The sequence below is a fragment of the Antechinus flavipes genome, chromosome 4 (assembly GCF_016432865.1).
Source record: "Antechinus flavipes isolate AdamAnt ecotype Samford, QLD, Australia chromosome 4, AdamAnt_v2, whole genome shotgun sequence".
Taxonomy (NCBI): Eukaryota; Metazoa; Chordata; class Mammalia; order Dasyuromorphia; family Dasyuridae; genus Antechinus; species Antechinus flavipes.
This window is the reverse complement of record NC_067401.1, coordinates 350710263-350735081: the sequence shown is the minus strand read 5'-3', so window position 1 is coordinate 350735081 and position 24819 is coordinate 350710263. Positions and strand designations below refer to the sequence as shown.

Here is a 24819-nt window from a genome sequence, read left to right as displayed (position 1 = left end):
TGCCTGATACATTCACCAGCTATATAACTCTGAGCAAATTACTTAAATTCTTTCTGTCTGTTATCTCAGCTATAAAATGGAGATAATAAAAGCATCTACCTCTCAGGGTTGTGAGGATCAAATGAGATAAAGTGCTTTGCAAACCTTAAAACATTATATAAATGCTAGTTATTATTAATATTTATCATGATCTCATTGTTTATCATTGTCTTCTATAGTATTTCTGTCATCTAAAAGAGGAATAATCTAGGACATTTTCAGGTATAAACTCACAGACTTCTTCATCTAACCCCTACATCTAAAATTGGGCTTGTGATAAATGTGGTCCCAATACTTTTTTCTCCATTATAGGTGATTTCTGATTGTTTATTAATTGTCACATTTAAGCTCAAGTTTTTTTTTTTTTTTTTGCTGGTCAATTTTAAGGCCATGCATAAGGAGTATAAAAGATTTGTGGTCTAACTCATCCTTCTTTCCATTCAATCAACAAATATTTATTAGGCACTTAAGATGCACCAACCATTGTGGCTAGGAGCTGGGAATACAAGTACAAAGACTGAAATAATCCCTTTTCAACAGGAAATTACAGTCTGATGAGGGAGACAATTAGGACATAAATAAATACACACATAAATAAGTGCAATATAAATATAAAGTCAATAAATACAAATATATACAAGGTAGTTAACAGAAGCAACTTCAGAGACTAATGCCTAGGTTCTTCTGAAATTTGTGGCTGTCAGCAGGTTATATATTTACAAAGAGTCTGAAATTTTGTCATTTTTAGAAAAAAAATGGTACTGAGCTAGTAATACATAAACCTGTCATCAAAAACTAAGAACTAATTTGTATACAAAGTAAATCAAATAGTTTTATATCACAATCACCATTCATTAACTAATTTTTCTGATATTTTATATCAATGGTTTGCTAAATAGGGTATGGGGCCCTTTTCAGGATATCTTTGTGGTCAAAACTATAATCACAATAGTATTAAGACATTTAAATATCAAATACAATAAATAGTAATAGCTATAATTCACACAAACAAAAGCTCTTTGGGTCCTCAATAATTTTTAAAAGTGCAAAAGTTTCCAAGACCAAAAAGTTTGAGAACCTCTGTTTTAAGTGAATTATTAGTGCATGTTTTATTATGATAGAGGCTAGTTTTGGTTTGTGTTTTTCTTGAGATGAAATAGTAGATGATTTAAAACTCTGAAATATTACAGTTGAAATTTAGAAAAAGATATTATTGACTGTGTCAGTGGATATGTCACCATACATTAAGTAATAAACTGTACAGCTACAAGAATGGGGAGAATGGGAGCGAAATTTTCCAGTGTCCTACTGTGTGGTAAGGAGTTCTAAAAATCCACACAGTTATCCAGTAAGTCTGATTCTGCTGTTCATACAAGGGTGAATAGTGTTGGGAAATTTAGAATGTCCTTTCCCTCCAACATCCATTCATGGTTAAATTCTCCTAGGTGCTATTTGGCTGTGCTTGTTGTAATGGGATGCCTTGCTATTCAGTCACAAAACTCTAGGGAATGAGCATGGGTAAAGTTTTTTTGATTTGTCCTTCTGACAGACTACTTACTCTAATTCTGTCTTCATTTCATTTCCTTTTTATTCAATTTTGTCTTAAAAACAAAAGCGATTCATTTAAACAATATTAGTTTTGGATGATAGGATAGGATAGAATTAGATTAGTTGCCAATAATGTTTCTCTCCAATCTGTCCTCTATACAATGAGGGACTCCTGAAGAGGTAAAGGAATTAGTGTGTTGAACCTGAAGACAGGAAGATCTGGATTCACATTTTGTCTCAGTAATTTCCTAGCCATGTGATTCTAGGCAGACCAATTAACTTCTTGGTTTTGGTTTCCTCATTTGTAAAATGAGGATAATAATAGCACTTATTTCATAGGGTTGTAGTAAGTATCAAACAAGGTGTTTTGCAAACTCTAAATAGCTATGTAAATGCTGGCTGCGAGCAAAGCACAAGTCTGATTATCACTTTTAATTTGTGAAACCCATGGCTCCCTATTTCCTCTATGATCAAATATAAACTTTTCTTTTGGCATTTAAAGTGCTTCATAACCTGCTTCCAATCTATTTTTGCAGAATGATCTCACTCAAACTTCATGCATTGTAGAGAGTCCAATCAAACTGATCAACTTGTTGAACTTATTACTCCCTTTTCTACTACCCACCTCCAGGTATCTCCTCAGGCTAACTCCTCTGCTTTTTGGTATGTCTTTTCTTCTCAGCCCCTTCTACATTGTGTAACAATCCTTCCTAAAACATGGCACCAGAAACTGAACATATTATTCCAAGTCAGACTTCGGCCAGGGCAGAGTACAGTGAAACTATTATCTCTCTGCTTTAGGATGCAATCCTTTTATTAATGACATTTAAAACAACATTAGATTGTTTGAGCTGCCACATTATACTGTTGTCTTACACTGAGCTTTCAGTTTATCAAAACCCTTAGCTTTTTTTTTAATGATACATTGTCTTATTTTGCCTTCCCCTATCCTTTATCTCCACAGTCACAGGATTAACATTTATTTCTACTAAATTTCACTTTAAAAGAAGCAGTTTAGCTTCTTGGAAGTTTGTAGTTAAAAAAAAAAAATCTTGGTTTGCCTTGTGTCCTTTGATACATACTGTGTGACCTTAAACAAATTACTTAACTTTTCAGTAACCCAATGAGACTACAACTCAGAGAAGAGCTCAAGATCTTCCTTAGTGATTGGAGTTTCCACAACAGGAATTCCATATGCTGGAAAAAAAAAAAAAACATCTCTGGGCAAAAGTAAGTTTCACTTGATTAGAACTAGTCTCCTTGAGAGGATATGTGATTGATGATTCTTTTGGATGCTGACTCTTTCATGTTGTACACATAGTCCATCCTTCCTGGTACTGTGATATATACAAATATGATAAGCATTCTCTATGCTTTCATTTAAATAAGTGATTTTTTTTTAAAAAAAGAAGTTGTCATATTATAATGGAAAATCACTAGATTTAGAAGACCTGAATTTGAAATTTGGCTCCACTATCTGCTAGCTGTTTGATCTTGGCTAAGCCATTTAAAATCTCTGGGTTTCTTTTTCCTCAGCTATAAAGTGAAGGGATTTGACTAGATGATTTTTTAAAATCCCTTTCAGATCTAAAATTTTAGAATCTATGTTGAAAAGAAAGTATTGAAGGGCAGGCACTCACTTAAAATTTTCTCTAAAAGGTTGACATTGACTCACGGATTCTTTCTGTAAGTCTTTTCAGGCAGCCAGTTCTGTGTCCACCAGTTCTGTGTCCACCTAATTGTGTTCCATTGCACAGCAATAGTATTACAGGATTAAAGAGTCAAGAAAAGGCTTTTACAGTAGAGAAGAAGGGGAGTGAGTGAACTTCCTTTTATCAAAATTGGCTCAGAAAAGAAATAACAGGAGGAAAGGAAAGTAGGAAGGGAAGGGGAATATGAGAAGAGGTGAGGATGATAGAAAAGAGTGCATATTAGGGAAAGGAGTAATCAGAAATAAAACATTTTTTAGAAGGGACAAAGTAAAATGGATATAGATAATAGAATAAGCAAGGAAATAATAGTTAGCAATAGTAATTGTGAAAAGAGCTTTGAAGCAAGCTTTTCTTCATTTTTCAAACCTATAGGGAACTGAGTCAAGTTTATTTTTAAAAAAGAGCCATTGTACAATTAATAAATCATCAAAAGATATGAAGTTTTCAGATGAACTAATCAAACTATTTATAGACATATGAAAAAATACTCTAACTTGATATTGATTGGAGAGATGCAAATTAAAACAATTCTGAGTACTACCTCTAAGATTGGCTAATGGTTCAGAAAAGAAAAATGACAAATATTGGAGGGAACATAGGGGTTGGAGAGTTGGGGAAGTGTATAATGGGAGATTGTGTTAAATGCCTTCTGTTGTCCAGGTATCTGTGACATATATATCTGTATGACATCTTTATGATTACTAGTCTAGAAAAAAAAAACAAAAAATAGGTTAGGCTGGTTTGACTTGTTTTTAATTGAGCCAAGCTGGGCTAATATCTATTGCTATTTTTCAAATGCTTATACACTACCTTTTTAATCTATTCTAGAATAGATGTGTCAAACATGTGGCTCACAGAATCATGCAGTGTGCAACATTCCCAAATGTGGCCTGAAGCAGATTAAAAAGTAATTGGGAAATAGTTAATAAAATAAATATTCAATATCATGTTTTAAAATTCAGGTAGGGACTCTTCTGAACTGATTAGTGGCCCCTGTTATTTATTTGGATTTGACATTACTGTTTTAGAATTTTACAAGGAATCAATAGCAAACTTATTAGATAGCAATTTGAAGAATTCAATTTCTTCCTCTTTTTGAAAACTGAGGACACATTTGCCTATTTCTGATCATATGGGACCTTACTAATTTTCCTTGATTATTCAAAGATTACTGATAGTAGTTAAGAAATCACACAGAGAAAATTTTAAGCAACTATAAAGGTTAAACTCTTTAAGCATATCAGTGGCCTTCTTATTCTCCCTATCACTTATCTTGAATTTTAGTTCTTTGTTGACCACTTTTGACTTTTCCGAATTGAATGTCATTTCTTTTGGTTAAAAAAACAAACATAAAATAGTAATTGAGTAACCTAATCAACTTTCCTTGCTCTCATTATTTATTACTATGATTCCATATCCAATAATTAGGGTGGCTATGCCTTCTTTCTTTTCCTTCTCCATTTTCAAACACCTACAAAAGTTCTTACTGCTGACTTAGAGTTCACTAAATAAATGAAGTAGAGGTATAAAGGATAGAATTCTTGGCTTTGAGCCAAGAAGCACTGGGTTCAAATTCTTCCCATAACATTGAGGAGTGCCATAGAGGTGGCACTCCTCCTCCTCTTCCTCCTCCTTCTCCTCTTGCTCCTCCTGCTCCTTCTCATCCTTTGCTCCTCTGGTTCCTGCTCTTCCTCCTCCTCCTCTTCCCCCTCCTCTTCCTGCTCCTTCTCTCCCTGCTCCTCCTTCTTCTTCTCTTCTTCCTTCTCCTCCTCCTCCTCTCTTCCTCTTCTTCCTTCTCTCTCCCCTTCCCCCTTCTCTCCTTCCCTCTCTTTCTTTTGCTGAAGCAATTGGAGTTAAATGACTTGCCCAGGGTCACACAGCTAGGAAGTGTTGAGTGTCTGAGGCCAGATTTTAACTCAGGTTCTCCTGACTTCAGAGCTGGTGGTATGTCTACTGCGCCACCTAACTGACCCTGGCTTATTTCTTATTCTAGTTGCATTGATTTTGTTTATGCAGTTTTTAAGATTTATATAGATATCCCAAAAGTCTTAGTGCTATTTTAAGTTTTAATAGCTTAAGACTTAAAACATAATATCCTGCATAGTCAAAACTGTCTATTTTTATCTCTTCTAATCTCTGTCTAATTTTGAATTCTTCCTGTTAATCATAGTAGTGAAAGGTATGAGCTTCCAATTTCCTTTTTAAAAAAATTATTATTTTGTTGTCATTTATACTTTATTTGCTTAATCATGGTATAGTAGCATGGTTAGCTGTGCTAACCTCAAACTCTTTTCAGTTTTCTCATCTGTTTTTTATCAAATAGAGAGTCTTTCTCAGTTGTTTCTATTCTTGGGTTTATTGATCACTGGGCTAACATGGTCATTTGCTTCTTACTCTTATTAATCTAGTTTGTTCCCTGATTTTTTAATTATTATTTTTAACTATTATCATATTAATTTAACGGATGATAATAGTTAACAATGATAATAGTGAATATTTATGTAGCACTCACTATGTGCCAGGAACTTTATCATTATCTCATTTGGGCCTCATAACAACCATAGAATGGAGAGGCTATTATAATCCTCATTTTACAGTTGAGGAAATTGAGGCAAACTGAGATTAAATAACTTACCAAGGGTCAAGTAATTAGCATCTGAGGTCAGATAATCCTCTTGCTTCAGATTAGGCATTCTATCCATTGGATCACTTAAATGTTAAATTGTTTTCCCTTCCCCATCCCATTATTTTCATTTAAATTCTTATATAGCTAGCATTTATTTATTCTTGAACATTTGTTCCTCTAAATAAATTTTAATATTTTCTTTACTTTTAAAAAGTAGTCCCTATCATATTTTGATTGGCATAGTACTAAATTTATAGATCAATTTAGGAATTATCATTTTATTATATTGGTATAATCTAGCCATTAGTGAATGACTATCTTCCCAAATATTTATTTTTAATTTCTATAGAGTTCCATAGTTTAGATAAACTTTGTGCGTGTGTTTAAGCTAATTCCTGTATATTTTATGCATCTTTATCATTATTATAAATGGAATTTATCATTCTATTACTCCCTTCTGTTTTTTGTAAGTATTATGCCAAAAAACCCAATGACTTTTGGGGAGGGGTTATTTATATCTTGTATACACAATCTATTAAAGACTTTGATGAGCTTTTTTGCTGATTTTCTGCACTATTCTATAAGTAAATCATCATATTGTCTATAAATGAAAATTTTTGCTTTCTTTTTACTAATGCTTATTTACTTAATTGTTTTTGTCTTATTTTTATAGAAAATCCTTTTAAAAATTGTTATATCATGATGATCAATTCTAATGGACATGACTTCAACAGTGAGGTGGTTCAGGCTAGTTCCAATGGTTTTGTGATGAAAAGAGCCATCTGTACCCAGAGAGAGGACTGTGGGGACTAAATGTGGATCACAACATAGTATTTTCAGTTTTTTTTTTACTGCTGTTTTCTTGCATTTTGTTTCTCATGTTTTTCTTTTTGATCTGTTTTTTCTCATGCTGAATAATAATTGTGAAAATACATACAGAAGACTTACATGTGTTTGGCATAAATTGGATTACTTGCCATCTAGGGAAAGGGGTAGAGCAAAGGGAGGGAAAAATTTGGAACACAAGGTTTTGCAAGGATGAATGTTGAAAATTATCTATGCCTAAATTTTGAAAATAATAAGCTTTAATTTAAAAAAAGGAAAAAAAGTCTTTATCAAATAGTGTGGTGATAGCATATCCTTGTTTTATTACTGAATTACTGGGAAAGTTTCCAGTGATTCATAATTGCAAACAACACCAGCTTTAGCTCTCCGCTTTCTTTCCCATTAGATTTATTTTTGATTTCAATATCAGAATTTAATTCTAAATCATCTACCATCCCTTTTGACCCTATTTCCTTTGTAGAATCCAGGCATTTACCAAATCCAAGATCACTTTATACTTTGCACTCTGTTTTCCTTTCTTCTTTAATTAGAATCCATGTTACTGAGGCCATTCTTCCTGAAGTTCTAGTCATTTTTACTTTACCAATTTCCTTATTGTTTAAAAAAAAGGGACACTTTTTTAAGACAAAAAGTACATGGCCTACATCACAAATATTCTCTCCCCACTCTCTCTCACACACATACATATACCACCAATAACAAAGGCTGCAACTTATTAATTTAAGGAAAGTTCAGTTTTACTTTCAAATCTGACTTTTAAATGAAATTATTTGTCTACTCAGAAAGGCATAGCATCATTTTTCCTGATGGTTCATAGTATTTCACAAGTATAGTCACATCAAAAAAGTATAATTACCTCTCTATTATAAGGATATGTGTGTGTATGTCTATATGTGTGTGTATGTATACATCTACATATATATTATCAGGCATATATATTCACTTTTATAATATTTAATAAAATATAAGTAGACCAGTGGGATAGGACCAGGCAATGGTTCAAAAAAGACTCAAAAATGGTTCTTTTCCTTTTTTAGTAATGGCATTATGATTAAGAGGAAGTGGATCTGGTCTAAAGTGAATTTGTAAGCAGCGTCTACCATAAGAAAAATTGGGCAGGCTACTACAACACTATATTTTGCCAAAGACATTTCATTCCTTGAGTCATCTAAAGCTTATTTTTTAAAAGCTTCTGTTTGATCCAAGGACAGCACTACTAACTAACTTTGGTTTAGGCTCGACACATCTTTATCTTAAAGAAATTAGACAGTGTTTTAAAGCATTAAATGATTACAGAAAGACAGACCCAAGAATCCATGATGGTAGTTTGAACAAAGAATGTGGATTGCTATACAAATGATTCAGAAATAATTATAATAATAATGGTAGCTCTTATAGCACTTTTAAGGCTGTAGAGGTATTTCCATTTTATTATTCCCATTTTATAGTTTAGGAAACAAACTTAAACAGATTACCTAGTTTGTCCAAGGTCATGCAAGTGTCATAGACAAATCTCAAAAACATGTCTTATGATATTCTACTATCTCACACTGCCTCAGTGAGTAGTAATTATGATGGTGATAAAAATAAAGGAATGGGATGAGAGGTTATTTAGTTTGATGATTATATAAAGAGAAGGTCTTAAATTTGACCCTATAAGGAAACAGATTTAAAAATCATTGGATGCCTTTTATTATTGACAAAGGCTAAGGTGCCCCAAAATTCCCATTTTGACAGATAATCATAATTTCTCAATCAGCAGAATTTTAAGTTCATATATGATTGACTAGTTCCAATGTAACTGCAATTTAAAAGGTAGCTATGAGGTGTATATCTAAAGTAGTCTGATCCAAATAGGAAAAAAAAGAAACCTGACCGAAAAAGACATCTTTTCATAGATATATCTTAAATAAACAATACTATTTGATCCTAGCATTCAGGTTAAGTTTCAGGTATTCCAATAAAACTTATTTAACTAATTCCGCCATCCAATGATCTTTCATTTCTTTTGTTTTCCCTGAGTTCATATTCTCCAAGATCTTAAGAATCTATAGTTTATTATCATACAATTCTTTATATGTTGCCTGGCATTTATTCTGAGTTTTTTTTTTCCCAAGGGTTCCCCTATTACTGATAAGATCAAAGATATTTGGCACTTGAAATTCTTTACATTCTGATCCCTTTCTATCTTTCCAGTCTCTTAACATTTAACCTATTACCCTTGCTCCCCCTTTACATATTCTGTGACTTAATCATACAGGCTTACTTGTTGTTCTTCACATAGGATACTCTGTGTTTTCCTTCCTTTGTACCAGCTGTCCTACATGCTTGGAATCCTTTCCCTTTTAAACTCAGCTTTCTTTAGGACTCAGCTCAACTTCAATCACCTTCAAGGGACTTTTCCTTGTTCCTACTGCTGTTAATACTTTCTCCTCTATTTGCTTCCTCTCTATTTGGGATGTATGCACTGACATCTACAAAAGTGAACATCAATTTATTGCACTAAGACTTTTGGAATACCCTGTGTTCCACACTCATACATGTATGTGTTTTTGTAAATGAACACATATAAGCAGATATATGTACTTGGGTATATGTGTGTGTGTGTGTGTGTGTGTGTGTGTGTGTGTATACATACATATAGATGTGCATGTGTGTATACTCCCTCATTAAGATTGAAATGTGTTCAAGGATAATTCTTAATTTTTTCTTTATATCTTTAATATTTAGCACAATACCTAGAGCATACTAAATGATTAAGAAATATTTGTGGATTAATTGAGTGCATCTATATCATCTCAAGTGGATTACACACTTTCTAAAAAGACTATTTCTTCCACTGTTTTCAAAACTCCCACTAAAGACATTAAAGCAGAGTTATACAAACACAAGACACTTAAATGCCTCTGGAGTATATGGATGAACACATAAAAATCTAAAGATTGAAACTTTACTTTATTGTTCCAAAAATATTTCAGAATAATGTTGTTTTTCATTAAGTTGAAAGAAAAATCTTTACCTTAATTACTATGTCAACAATAAGTTAGAATGAAGGATAAAACAAGAAGTATAAATTGTACAATCAATATCTATTATGTAATGGTATGTGCTCTTATAGTAAAGTAAGAAAATAATTGTAACAAAGCACAGAACTGTTACCAGCTAACTACCAACAAAAAACTAATATGATTTAACAGAATTTTTTTAACTTCTCTTTTAACCCCCTTTAACTCCTTTTTAGCCCTTTCCCCTTAAATTTTTCTTTATTTTTCCCAGACTAAATCAAAATAAACAATTATTTTACTACCTAAAATAATTGTCAAACATATAAGTGTCATGAAAACAAATATGTTGATTTTAACAAGATATACTATAGAAAATAAAATAGAATTACCTCTGAATAATTTGGTGAGAGATATTTCCCATTGTACTTAGCAATACTCTGAAGAATTTTCAAGGCCTTTTCTCCTTTCTTTCGGGTAATTAGCCATCTGGGAGACTCAGGAACCACCCTAGTAAAGTTGTGAAATAAAAATAGACTTTTCAAAATTTTGATATTTATGCTTCCTCCTTTTCAAAGAGGATCTTGCTATTGGCTAAAAAACTAACTGATTAAAAATCTAAATGCAGACTGAAGATTCTGAAGAGTCAGGTTGTAAGTAGGTTAAGGAAAGTTACAATTTTTCCTATCAGCTTCTATTTGGAAAATCATATTTATTTGATGATTTTTGGTGATATACTAAATGATAAAGCATTTAATAAATTCTATAAATTAAAGCAGTTCGAGGAAATAAAGCAGTTTTTCTCTCTATAGTCTTGTCTCTTCAAGAGGGAAAACTTGAGGAAGTGGGTCAGTGTGAATCTTTAATTATTAAATTATTAATAATTTATTCTACTCTATATGAATTTCTAATTGTTAATTTGTTAACTTTTATTTGATTCTATCTCAGATGATAGATTACTTCTAAGTGGCTTATAGTTAGAAGAAATTTATCCATACCAATAAGATTCATCAAATTATGAAAAAATAATATATTTTTATTTTAATGGTTCTTTTAAATTTTAAAATTAAAAAAATAAAAATTTAAAAATAAATAGTTCTTTTAAAAATTTTTGTAATATTTTACATAACAACTAAATGTGACACATGCCTTCATTCATCATTGCATACTGTTTGAAATGCCAACATATAACAAAATTATCTTGATTAGTTTTCAAAATTTCAAACCTAGGATTTTTGGAGAATTTAGAAAATCTTCATTACTTTTAGTTTAATTAGAATTCTGACTCCAAAGTATTGTACCACCATAATGAATACATAAATGTAGCAATGACCATCACCATATTACCAGTAATAAAGAAGGAACAGAAAGTTGGGCAGTGTGATGGCTAGCTGGATCCCTTGCCACTTGGGGATAAGGTAGGCAATCCCAGGGATAATTATGATTCCAAGGGTGAAGAACATTTGAATCACGATTCCCACAATCCTTCTTTGTTTTGAACCAACCATTTCTGTCACTGAAAATAGAAAAACATAAAAGGTTAAGAATGAACAGGACTAATCAACAGAAATACATTAGACCAATAACCTCCATTAAACATTAGTTGTATATGTTTGTTGTTGTTGTACATGGTTGTTGTTGATCACAGTGGTTTGTTGATAAATAACAACCCACATCTATGTATACTTTGCACTTTACAATCCTATAAGGTAGATAGTCAAAATGGTATTACCAAAAAGTACCTTGTGCAGGATCCAGCTATTAAGTGTCTGAGGCCAGATTTGAACCCATGAAGATTAGTCTTTCTGATTCCAAGCCCACTGCACTATTATGCCACTTAATTGCCTTAATGTGAGAGCACACCTCTTACTTTCTCATGTTTTCATAGAGATGTCCTTAATGAATGCCTTATTTTATAAAGATGAGAAAATATGCATATTTGTTAATAGTTGTTATTTCAGTCACTTTTTTAACTAATAATGTCAAAATTGTCTTTTTGTTTTCTTGGAATCTTTTTGTCTTTGAGATAATATTGAAAACTGATTATTGGATGTCTTTTTAAAAATTCTTCTATATATTTACTAAGATCTACTTACTCTTCTGAATTTAAACTTCATAAATGCCATTTTATGTTCTCTAGCTACTGAAATGACAGGACCCAAATATAAATATTTCAGTCATTAAACATTAAGAATTTATAGTAGCAACACCAAAAACTATTCTATTTCACATTTATTTTTGTTCTCCTTCCAGTTTCATTTATTAATGCTTTGAGGATGGTTTTTTTTGCTGGCAAAGTCTGAACAGCTTTCTCTAGTATTTGTTGCTTTGTTTGTTGCTGTTGTTGTTGTAACTACATTAGCTGGAGTGACAAATTCACAATGTCTTTGGGAGTCATGACCCTTACCTTGTCAAGAAATCCAAGGTCTCAGAAGTGCAAAGGACTTCAAAGGCCATTTAGTCCAGTTCACACTTGAGGAAAACTTCCCTCTTTCAACCAGTTCACAATATAGCAAATTGCTATTTTCTCCCTCATAGGTCTTTTTTTTTCTAAGATAAGATAAGCATACGGGAGGCTTTGTAAAAATCCAAATAAATTATATATGCAACATTTCTATGATCTAATAGTCTATTTTCCCACCTCCAAAGGAGATAAAGTTCTAATGTGAGTGACTTATTCTTTGCATCCTGGTGTTCTATGGTATAATGCAAAGACAATATTGCTTCTGTTTCTGCCTCCGTTTCACCCAAATGCTCCATTCTCTGCCATACCCCTAATTCCTGGAATTCCAAAATTCCAAAAGGAATTTGGCCAGCAAAAACCTAGTTCTTAGAACATGCACAGGGAGCCTTGTTTTCCAGAAGTCCACATGGAATCTGCAAATAGAAATCTGACTTTCCACTTCAGCATATATGCAAACATTTTCTGACTGTTTCTGTTCATTTGATGAAGAAAAGCCTTTTAAATGCTTTGAATGAAATGAATGTCCTTATAAAAAGTACTAACTAAAATCTCTAAGCAAAGGGAAGGATATTTACTCTCCCTAGGGGCTCATATGTGATAGTTAAAATATTGCCTTGTTACTGCTTCTGTCCTTGATGTATCAATTCTTTTTTAAATTTAATTTTTATTAATTTTTAACTTGAATACAAACAGATCAAAAGAAGAATATTTCTACCCATACAACATAACATAAAAAGAGACTTCAATATCAGTTATGATGACTAACTGTATTTTCTGCTATCCTATTCTTCTCCTGTTTGTATTTCTCTTTTCATCCCTTCTCTTCTTATCAGTGTTTTGATTCTGTCTACTACTTCCTCTGATCAGCCCTCCCTTCTACGAGTTCCCCTCATTTACTTCCTCTCTTTACCTCTTACTTGCTTCTCTTGTAAGTTAGATTTCTATATTCAAGTGATTGTATATTTTATTTCCTCTTTGAACCAATAATAATGAAAGCATGGTTCAAGCGATGCTCATTATCCACCTTTCTATCTTCCTCTCTACTGTAATGCATCTTTTATGCCTCTTCATATGAAATAATTTACCCCATTTTACTTCTCCCTTCCTTTCGCATATAGTGCATTCCTCTTTCTTATCCCTTAATTCTTTTGGCTTAATTTTTAATGTTTAGCTTTATTGAATCTCTCATGCTTTCTTCCTCTTGAAGTCTTGATATTACAAATCAAATTTTTAGTTTAATTTCAGTCTTGTTATGAAAGCTTGAAATCCTTCTATTTCATTTGAAAGACTGTTTTTTTTCACTTGAACTATTATGTTTAATTTTGCTGGATAAGTGATTCTTGGGTGTAGTCCTAGCTTTTTTGCCTTTATTTGCAAATGTCTTCACATTATACCATAGAGAACCAGGAAACATCATGTTCCCTGACATCTAGTCCTTTAATGTGGAAACTACTAAATCTCGTGTAATCCTGATTGTGGCTCCTTAATATGTAAATTGTTTCTTTCTGGCCACTTGCAGTATTTTTTCCTTGACCTAATCATTTTGAAATTTGGCTATAATGTTCCTTGGAATTTTTTATTTTAGGTTCTCTTTCCCAAGGTGACCAGTGGATTCTTTCAGTGCCTATTTTGCCTTTTGACTTCAGGATACCAGGGCAGTTTTCCTTGACAATTTCTTCAAAGATGCTATTCAGGTCCTCCTTTTGACTTTGGCTTTCAAACAAGTTCAGTGATTCTGACATTGTCTCTCCTGGATCTATTTCCCAGGTCAGTTGTTTTTTCAATAAGGTATTTTACATTTCCTTCTAATTTTCCATTTTTTAAATTTGTTTTCTTCTTGATGTCTCATAGCATTTATCTTCACTTGTCCAATTCTAACTTTTAAAAAAGTGTTATCCTCAGTTAGCTTTTGTGCCTCCTTTTCCATTTGGCCAATTCTACTTTTTAAGTAATTGTTTTCTTTTTCAAACTTTTGACGCCTTTTTCATAATTCTCTTGCATCACTCTAATTTTTCCCCAATTTTTCCTCTCTCTCTCTTATATAATTATTAAGCTCCTTCTTGAGCTCTTCCATGAATTCTTTCTGGGCTTGAGATTACGTTCTGTTTTCCTTTTGGATTTTCCATTGGTGTATTGATATTATGTCCTCTTCTGAGTTTGGGTCTTGAATTTCCTTATCACCATAATAACTTTCTATGATCAGATTCTTTTTTATTGTTGCTTTTTGCTTATCTTTTTTTCATTTCTTTTAAATTTGAGCTCTGCTCTTTGGGTGGAAAGGGTATTGTCTCAGGCTTTTTGTGCCCAGGATTACAGGCCTTGATGTTGCACTGATGTTGCTCTGATGTCCACAGCAAACCCTCATGTCTGAGAAGGGGGTTAGGTAGGGGGTGGCTGCTGCTGCTGGAAGCTATAGAGGTCTGGCAGCTTACCTGGTACTGAGCTAAAGTCCCAGTGCTGGTGTCTACCATGTATTGAGATTGGTGGGATGTTCCTGCGTTAGCTTTTGCTTCTTACCTTGAGCTACACTAAAATATGTGGATGTTCTGAGGCTTGTGGCTGATTGTTTGCACAGGGATACACTTAAACAAGTGGTGGGGCCAGTGCTGCTGGCTGCCTGTTTGTCTAACTATGGGGTCCTGGTGCTCATGTCTGCCCATTTGCTTTGGCACTTGCAGGGTTGGCTCTATTTGTTTGCCTGGGACTATGCTGAAGTACATGAGGATATTCAGATATGGTTTCTGTCCATTCCCTTGGCTATGCGGAAGCATGTGGGCAGTCCTGGTGCTAATATTTGCTTGTTCCACCTCACTGGAACTCAAAATTTCCCATTGGTTTGCTGAGGCCATGTTTGCTGTTGGATTATTGGAGTGTTTCCTGTCTTGGACTGTGCTTTCCTTTTACCCAAGTGAAACAGATCTTTGTAATCTTCCAAGTTTCTTGTATTGTTTCCCCTCATCCTTTTTCTCATTCTGCTGTTACAGAATTTGATTAGGAGTGCTATTTTATGGTTGTTTGGAGATGAATATGGTAGAAGTACAGTGATTTCCCACTTTTCACATCGATTTGGCTCCTGGGAGTTCAGCTGAATCTATACTTTATTATTACTCAACAAAAAAAGACTGAAGGCAGAATAGCATTGTAAGCTTCAGAAGTTTGGAAGAGCTAGCAGTTTGCTAGTTGACAGATGGAACCACAGTCCTGAAATGCAACTTGCTTAACCTGGCACTAAGGAAACTATGTCCTTAAAGCAAGGAATATACTCTTCCACTGGCTACACTCAGAAGTGAACTTGGTGGTGGGAAGAATGTTTCTCCTTATCATTTTAAGTTTAAGCCCACTTTCTCCAATGACCAGAGTGTAGAGGAAAAAGTATCCTCTGGTTTTGGGTTGTTTCCATACTTTGGGACTTGCTGCATCTTCAGTAAATATCCTATGTAAAACCTAATTAAGGTTAATTGATATTAAAGAAAAAGCCAACGGTCAAACTGATATTAAGAAGACAATAACTGGAACTACAAATATTAATGGAACAGTAATCACTAGAAACTGATACTAAGGGAAACACATCAGAATGGGATTTTAAGCTAATAGTATCAGAATAATCCCTAATCCTCAATAGAGGATTAGGAACTGAGGGAGAAATATAGCCTTGTTATGGAAATCCTACCTGGAACTCTCAAAGTTTATGTCATGCAAATTTATTTTCTAAATCTACAATGTAATCAGCCCTCTTCCCCACCACCATTTTTTATGTATGCTATTTCTTTTGAATAAAGACCTGTCACTGGGATCTCTTTGAACTATCAAATTCTGTGAATTATTTGTATTATATTCTTTGACTTTGAAGAAAAAGGGACATTTCATCCAGGTTGTAAAGATGACAACTTTTAGAGAACTCTGTTGCAAAAATAAATCAAAATAAAATGCCTTTGCTCTACTGTTAAAGATTCTGAGATTGATATCAAGAACATCTGACATCTACTTAAAAACCACTATTTAAATTGGAAAGAGAGGGTAATGAAATGAAATGAGTTAGAACTACATTAGAATGTAAGCTCCGTGAAGACAGAGACTACTTAACTTTTATTTTTTTATCCTCAGTGCTTTCCCATTCCGAGGCTCAATTATGTTTATTGAACTAAATTGAAATTCTTACCAATAACATATGATGTCATCCATGTTCCCTTTCCAAAAACACCTTGCAGGAAGCGAAAGATCACAAACACAGGAAAGTTTGGAGCAAATGCCACAACGATACCACTTACTCCCACACCAAAGCAAGAGATTAAATATATAATTATTCTTCCATACCTTTTTGAGAAAGAGAGAAAAAAATTACTTCAAATCATTTTTAACACAATATAAATAACACATGCCATAAATATATACTAAGCTGATATCATACAATGAATTGATTTCCTTTTTAATTTCAAAATTACTTATAATATTAAATGTATACAATGTGCTCTAGCTATGATTTAAGGGCAAGTTGGAGGGGAGAGAATCATTGCCTAAGCCAGTCCTACTTTTTTACCTTTGCAATCTTTATAATTCTGATCCATAGAGATGATAACAATCTGTGAGAGCTGATGCTATCAGCAAATGGAATGGAATAGCCAGAAAAGAGAAGAGGATCTAGGACAGAGCTCTGGGGGATATCTAATGTTAGCTAAAATGATAGAAGGGGGGAAATGAAAAATGTTGGAGGGAACATGGAAAAACTGAAACACTGATACACTGTTAATGGAATTATGAACTGATCAAACCATTTCGGAGAGCAATCTGGAATTATACCCAAAAAGTTATAAAACTGTGCATATCTTTGGCCCAACAAGACCACTATTAAGTCTGTTCCCCAAGATGATCAGGATGACAAATTCCTCATTCATTAAATGAGGAATGACTGAATAAGTTATGACTGAATATGATTGTGATGGAATACTACTCTGAGGCAAGAAATTATGAGTTGACTGATTTTAGAAAAATGTGGAAAAACTTACATGAAATGATGAAAAGGGAAAATACCCAGTTTCTGTCAGACACTTTCCAGTTTTCCCAACAGTTTTTGTCAAAATAGTGAATTCTTGCCCTAGCAGCTTTTTCTGCATCTATCAAACTATAACATATAATATTTTTCCTCATTAATACAGCTTATAGTTTTCCTAAGATTGAACCAATCATATTATTGGTACAAATCTAGCCTTATCCTAGTGTATGATCTCTGTGATACATTGTTATAATCTCCTTGCTAAAATTTTATTTATAATTTTTGCACCAATATCCGTTTAGGAAATTAGTTGACAATTTTCTTTTTCTCTTTTGACTCTCTTTCATTTGGGTATCCAGACCTTATTTAGTACAAAGAAGAAATGTGCTAAGATGCCTTTTAAACAGTTTATGTAGTATCAGAATTTAATTTTTCTTTAAGTGTTTGATAAAATTTGTTTGTAAATCTACCTGATTCTGGAGTTAAGATGAGTGGTTTCATGAGCATGTTTTACAAAATACATATTTTTCATAACAACTGATGTTGAAGAGAGATATTATATTTCTTTCTTTTAAAACTATCACAACTTATTGGGTTTTTTTGACCATAATATCACTTTTACAATGTTTCATGACTTGCCACTATAACTGATATATTTTATGGACTCATTTCATTTTAGCTATTCCAAATTTTAATTTGTGACATATCGTATTTGATCTCTCTGCAAAATATCTAAAATTCCTGCACTTAAAAGAGATATTGGCAGTGGCTTACTAGTTTTATTTCATTTTTTCTTAATTACATATAAACATTTTTTACTTTCTTTTTAAACTTTGAGTTCCAAATCTTTCCCTTTCCCCCTTCTCTTCTCACATCTATAGTTATGCAAAGCATTTCCATATTAACCATGATGCAAAAGAAAACAGACCAAAAGCCCTAACAATAGTAAAGTAAAAAAAAAAAAAATGCTTCAATCTGTATTCATCAGTTCTTTCACTGGAGGGGAAAAGCATTTTTCATTATAAGTCCCTCAGAATTGACTTGGGTGCTCACTTTTTTTTTCCAAATATAACTGTCAAAACATAATCAATTCATTTGTTCCATATACTATTTTCATCTTATTTGTATTAACTGTTTGCTATAAATGGCTAAATACTTGGGGAAAAGCACATTCTCATCTTATGCTATGACATGAAATCTAAATCTGTAGAACTATAACATATGAATTGTTTAGCTAGTAACCTACAAACTAGCAAAAACTAAGGCTAGATCCATATGACTGAATTAATTAAAACACAACCTATAACTTACCCTGTCTTGACTATTCAATAAATTTGTGTTATGATTTCACATTGATTCAGGTAAAGTGAATTCAGTTCCTATGGAGGTAGATCAATTACCAAGCAGATGGGAATTTTTTAATATGACATATTGCTTGGCTCTTTATCTGAGATGAAAGAACTTTTATTCAGATTTACTAATGAGTAACAATAAAGACATAATAATAAAAATAAATAATAAAAGTTATAAATTGAAAATAAAATTCCATCAAATAAAAAAAAGTGAGAATCACAAACTTAGAACTTTAGGATTTGGGAAGGTTCCAAATGTAGAAAATATGTTTTTCTTTTAAACTCTTAACATATTCATTTTTGTAGTTAGATGTATTAACTTAAAATAGATTCTCGCTTTCATACTTACCTATCTGCTGCATAGCATAGAGTAAAAGCTCCAGCCAAGAAACCCAGACTTAGAACAGCTTGGCTCAAATCTAGCATCCAAGAGTTTAAACACACCAGGTTAAACTATGATTAAAAAAAAATCATAATGAGACATGATGAAGTAGTTAACCTTCAAAAAATTGATTATAAGCAAGCTATTTCATCATTCTGTGGCTTAGTGCCTCTGTAAAGTGAAACTAATACTTCCCTTACCTAACTTACAGGGTTATTCTGAGTGTATCAGCTAAAATAAGGGACAAGCTCTCCTGGGTCAGCATCCCAAAAAGATCACTGAAAAGGGGAAAAAACCCAAATGTGCAAAAACATTTGAGGAGTCCTTTTTGTAGTGGCAAATAACTGAAAATTGAATGGATGGACATCAGTTGGGAAATGGCTAAATTATGGTAGATGAACATAATGGAATATTATTGTTTTATAAAAAATGATGAGTAGACTGATTTCAGAAAACCCTAAAAAGACACGAACTGATGCTAAGTGAAGTAGAACCAAGAGAATATCAAACATAGCAACAAAAAGATTATGAGGATCTACTTTGAACATAACTTTCCAAAGTTATATTTAGAAAAAAATTATATGATGATCTACTGGCTCTTTTTAACAATGAGGGATTCAAGGCAATTTCAATAGACTTGTGATGGAAAGAGCCATCTGCATCAAGAGAGAGAACTATGAATACAGAATACAGTTTACAGCATAGTATTTTCACCTTTGTTGTTGCTTGTTTGCTTGCTTGTTTTTTTTTTCTTTCTTGTGATTTTTTTCACCCTTTTGATGCTATTTTTCTTGTGCAGCACGATAAATGTGGAAATATGTTTAAAAGAATTGCACATGTTTAACCTATATTAGATTACTTGCGATCTAGGGGAGGGCGGGAGGGAGAGAGAAAAATTTGGAACACAAGGTTTTGTAAGGGTGAATGTTGAAAACTATCTTTGCATGCATTTTGAAAAATAAAAAACATTTTATTTTTTTAAAAAATTAAAAAATAAAAATAAAATAAGTAACAAGAAATCTCTGAATGAATAAAAACCCTACAAAAATATACAGTAATAATAATGCTAATCATTTTTAATTAAACTGGATGATATGATGAGACAGAGACAGCCAGACATCCAGACATATAAGGGATGAGGGGGAGGGAAAGAAAGAGAATTGAGAAGAGATCAGAGACTGGAGACAGAAAAAATAGAATGATCCTGCTCCAATTCAGGCTAAGAGATGACAAGTTGGCATGGCAACTACATTAATATATGGTAAAAGATCAGATGAAGTATCTTCCATAGTTCTGGATAAAGAAAGAATTCTTAAGCAAATAAGAGGTGAAAGAAGTTACAGAAAACAAATGAGATCATTTCAATTACGTGCAATAAAGAAGCTTTTTGTGATAATATAAGAAATACATATAAGATAAAAAAGAAAATGATCAATTGGGAAGAAATCTTCATGTCAAACATTCCTCATAAGTATTTGATATCTAATACTGAGAATTAAGATGAATATAAAGAACTAAAAGCCATTTTCCAATGGAAAAATGGTCAACAGATATGAACAATCAATTTTCAAAAGAATTGCATGCTGTTAATTTGAATTATTGCTGTAAATTGCTAAGAAAAATGCAAATCAAGATTATCTTGACATTTCATCTCATACCAAGCAAACTGGCAAAGATAATAAAATGTGGGAATAGTTGATGATTGAAGAAGGACAGGCACTAATGATTTTTTGGAAATATGAATTGTTCTATACTTTCTTGAAAGAAATTTGGAATTATGCTCAAAAATAACTAAAAAAAAACCCAACTTAACCCATTTCCCCCAAAGATCTTACTGCTAGGCATATACTCAAAAGATGCCAAGTATAGGAAGAAAGAAAGGAAACAATGTGCCAACTATTATGCCAAGAATTGTACAAATATTACCTCATTCGATTTTCAAAACAACTCTAGGAGATAGGTACTATTATTACCCCTATTTTATAGTCAAGGAAACTGAAGCAGACAGAAATTAAATGACTTGCCCAGTGTCATTCAACTAGTAAGTATTTAAAGTTGGATTTGAACTCTGTTCTTCCTGACTCCACCTATAACAAAGATCCAGTACACCCCAAAACATTTATAGTAACAAAGAATTGTAAACAAAGTAGCTGACAATCAAATGGGAATATTTCATTTTCAATGACACAGACCACAATGGGAATTACCCTGTTGTTTATGAATATGGTGGGATACTGTTGCCTAATAAGAAAAAAGGATTGTGATTATTCATAAGGTATGGGAAGACTTTATGAACTCATGCAATAGAACTACAACATTACAGTAGGAAAACAGCAAATAAAAAGACTGTATTTAAATGGCAAAAACAAGAAAAAGAACATGAGTCATATTTAATTACAATGATCAACCTTGGAACTTATATGAAAATGTATTTCAGTGCCTTTTTTTGTAAAGATAGGGGATTATGGTTAAGAAATGCTGTGTATACTTCTAGGTACCATTGCTAGATGGCTAATTTTGCTGAACTCTCTTTTTCTTTTTCCTTACAAAAGATGAAGAGAAGGAAGAAATATATTGTTAACAATATATTAAAAGCAATATATTAAAACTGTCTTTTTATAAAGATATCAATAAAATATTTCTTAATGACTTATCTTAAACTACCAGCACTTTTCCTCAATTCAGGTCACAGACCATTAAAAAACAAGGTTTGGGAGTGGTGAAAGTACTGGCTTGGGAATCCAAATCTGAATACTGGCCCTGCTCTTTACTGCAACAAGTACTTTCTCTGCAGCTAATGGTCTAGGAGTTGCCTAAGAGTTTAAGCTGCTTGCCCAGTGTCATATCCATCAGATGTCAATCATCTGTTAGAGGTGAGACTTAAACCCAGATGTTCTTGCCAGCACTCTATTTCAGCATGTAGACTCCTGAAAAGTTTTCAAAAGAAACAACGGTTCTTATAAACTTTCTGATTGTGATCATAAAGACATAAAGCAAATTATTTTATACACTTTAAGTTTAGAATATCTAGACAATCATTAATAGAAGTTAAGCATGGTTCCAAAACAGTGATGAAGGCATTAGTCTACTTCTCCATTCACTCCCTTTCCTGGATGGGTTTAAATAAGGAAATATGTCAGAAACATAGGCAAAGTTATAATCAGTAATTTTTGCCCAAGACAAGTAGCACAAAGTGCTTCTTCGGCTGGCTGGAAAACAGGGTGGGTAGAGCACAATAGATCCTGGGCCATCCAGCTCAAGGTCAACTCTGGGAAGGCTATCCTGTGTATACCAGAGGTCGGGTGGGGAGAAGAGAATGAAGAATACTCTATTTTAACTACTGACTCTTACTAACTTGATGATAAGCTTGGTTGTTTGTACTGTTGCTAAAAGACTACAAGGGCTGTCAGCCCTCTAGATTTGAGGCTTTCAGACAAATACCTGATTACTCTACCAGAGCCTTGGCTCTGTTCCTAGAAATAATTTCTTGAACAACTGTCTCTCAATGGGCAGGCAATGAACTCAGTATAACCATTAGAGCAAAGACTTCCACAGAACTCTGCTTTAGCCATATTTAGCAAACTTTTTCTTTTGGTAAATTAAAAAAAATTTTTTTCAATAGTATTTTATTTTTCCATTTATAGATAGATAGTTTTCAATATTCATTTTTGTAAAATTTTGTGTTCTAAATTTTTCTCTCTTTCTCCCTCCCTTACCATTCTCCTTCCCAAGACAGGAAGCAACCTGATAGAGGTTAAATATATGCAGTCTTTCTAAACATATTTCCATATTCATCATATTGTGCAAGGAAAATCAGATCAAAAGGAGAAAAAAAACACAAGAAAGAAAAATTTAAAAAAGATAAAAATACTATGCTTCATTCCACATTCAGTCTTCATGGTTTATTCTCTGGATGTGATTGACTTTTTCCATCCCAAATCTATTGGAATAGCCTTGAATCAATACATTGTTGAGAAGAGCCAAGTCCATCATAATTGACCATTACATAATCTTGTTGCTGCTGTGTACATCTTCCTTGTTCTGCTCACTTCATTCAGTATTAGTTCATTTAGGTCTTTCCAGGCTTTTCTGAAATCAGACTGTTCATCATTTCTTATAACAATAATATTTCATTATCTTCATATATCATAACTTATTCAGCCATTCCCCAGTTGATGGTACCTACCCAATTACCACTTTCTGAGCAAACTTCTTAAGAGACTTCTTGGTTATTTAGGGTTTGAGCGAAGAGGCAATGACTGAATTCTCAATCACTGTATATAAATTATAGTTGTACTATATATACTTTTTTAAAATAGCATTTTATTTTTCCAAGTGCATGCAAAATAAGTTTTCAATATTCACCTTTAGAAAACTTTGTGTTCCAAATTTTTCTCATATATATATATATATATATATATATATATACTTCTTTATATAGAACTACTATGCTAGTATATATGTCTCTAATATATTTAAATTACTTCAGGAGTTAAGTAACATTCTGAAATAAAAGCAGAGAATTTCTATTCCTATTACTCCTGTATTCATTTCCTAAGAGTGACTTTAAAATAGAATCATTCCAAATGGTTAGTTTCATGGCAAGATAGTAGTATCTTTGAAACTATGAAAAGGTTTTAGAACATTTCAAAGCAGCCAAAAAAGTTATATATTTTTTAATGCAGGGATTCCATTGCTTTAGTAGCAATAAGAAAATACATTAGAATTTGTAAGATATGACCAGAGGCTCTGCAGCCAGTAACTACAAATTGCACAAACAGAATCTTCTTGGCTAGGTTTCTAGTATGTAAAAATTTATATGCTGCTAGTATATATAATATATAAGCTCTCTTCTCACTATACCATGCTGTTTTTCTTCCATATGTATATATATACACATATACTATGTAATATATAATGTATAATATAAATATAGTATATTTTATACTTTTTATCTATTAAAAGTACATGGAATATATATATGTGTGTATGTGATATATATATCTACATACATATATGTAAATATATATATATAAATATCATCCATAAACATGAGTAAACCTACATTCACATATAAGAAGCAGTATAGTAAAGATAGGTCCCCTCTTAGTTTCAGGATGGCCTACCTCAGTTTAAATCCAGACCCATCCTAGTCATGTGAGCAAGGGTAACTCACTCAGTCTTCAACATAATCAACACTCAAACTTCATGTTGTATAGTAGTTATTGCTTCTCTTTGGGAAGTTCCCACACTCCCTACAACAATGAAATCACAAGTCTGTTGCAAACAAATTACTTCTAAGCTATTTACGTATTACCATACAGGGATATCAAATTAAAGTTCAATCAACTAGTAAATTTTAAGAAGCTAGTACAGGTCCAGCTCTGTACTAGATATATATTGGGGGGAGGGGAGAGTAGAGATAAAAGGAAAGAAAGGAGCTCTCTTTTTGGTTTAGCCCGGGCCAGAAAACTGACAAACAAAAATTTAAGTACTAAGCTATGCTATAGTTTAAACTATTCTTGAATATTTACTACTAATTATGTATTGTCTGTTCTTTGTTTTCAAAGAGAACCAATGACATCACAAGTGATATCTTGATTGGAGGGTGAATTGGATTTAAGTGAGGCAGAACTGTACAAAGTCATCCAATCTCACTTTGTCTTCAGCAGTGGTTCTCAAACTTTTATTTTCAGTATCTTTATCTTATTAAAAATTATTGAGGATCTCTCCAAAGCATTTTTGTTTATCTGGGTTATATTTATAGACATTTACCATATTGGAAATAAAAACTATTTTTGAATTTGTAGACCCTCTAAAAGGGTTTCAGAGACCTCCAGGATTCTCTAGACCAAAGG

The 24819-nt window shown here is 32.7% G+C and overlaps 1 protein-coding gene across 1 annotated transcript in view; it reads right to left on the bottom strand.

Annotated features, from left to right (window-relative positions):
* SLC22A3 (solute carrier family 22 member 3) overlaps positions 1-24819 on the bottom strand; it is a 118598-nt gene that overhangs the window by 38462 nt on the left and 55317 nt on the right. The window contains exons 2-5 of the mRNA XM_051998057.1: positions 18929-19032; positions 16397-16551; positions 11121-11289; positions 10166-10283 (exon numbers count right to left, since the gene is read on the bottom strand). Coding sequence (XP_051854017.1) covers positions 10166-10283; positions 11121-11289; positions 16397-16551; positions 18929-19032 — 546 coding nt within the window. The remainder of the gene's footprint in view (positions 1-10165; positions 10284-11120; positions 11290-16396; positions 16552-18928; positions 19033-24819) is intronic.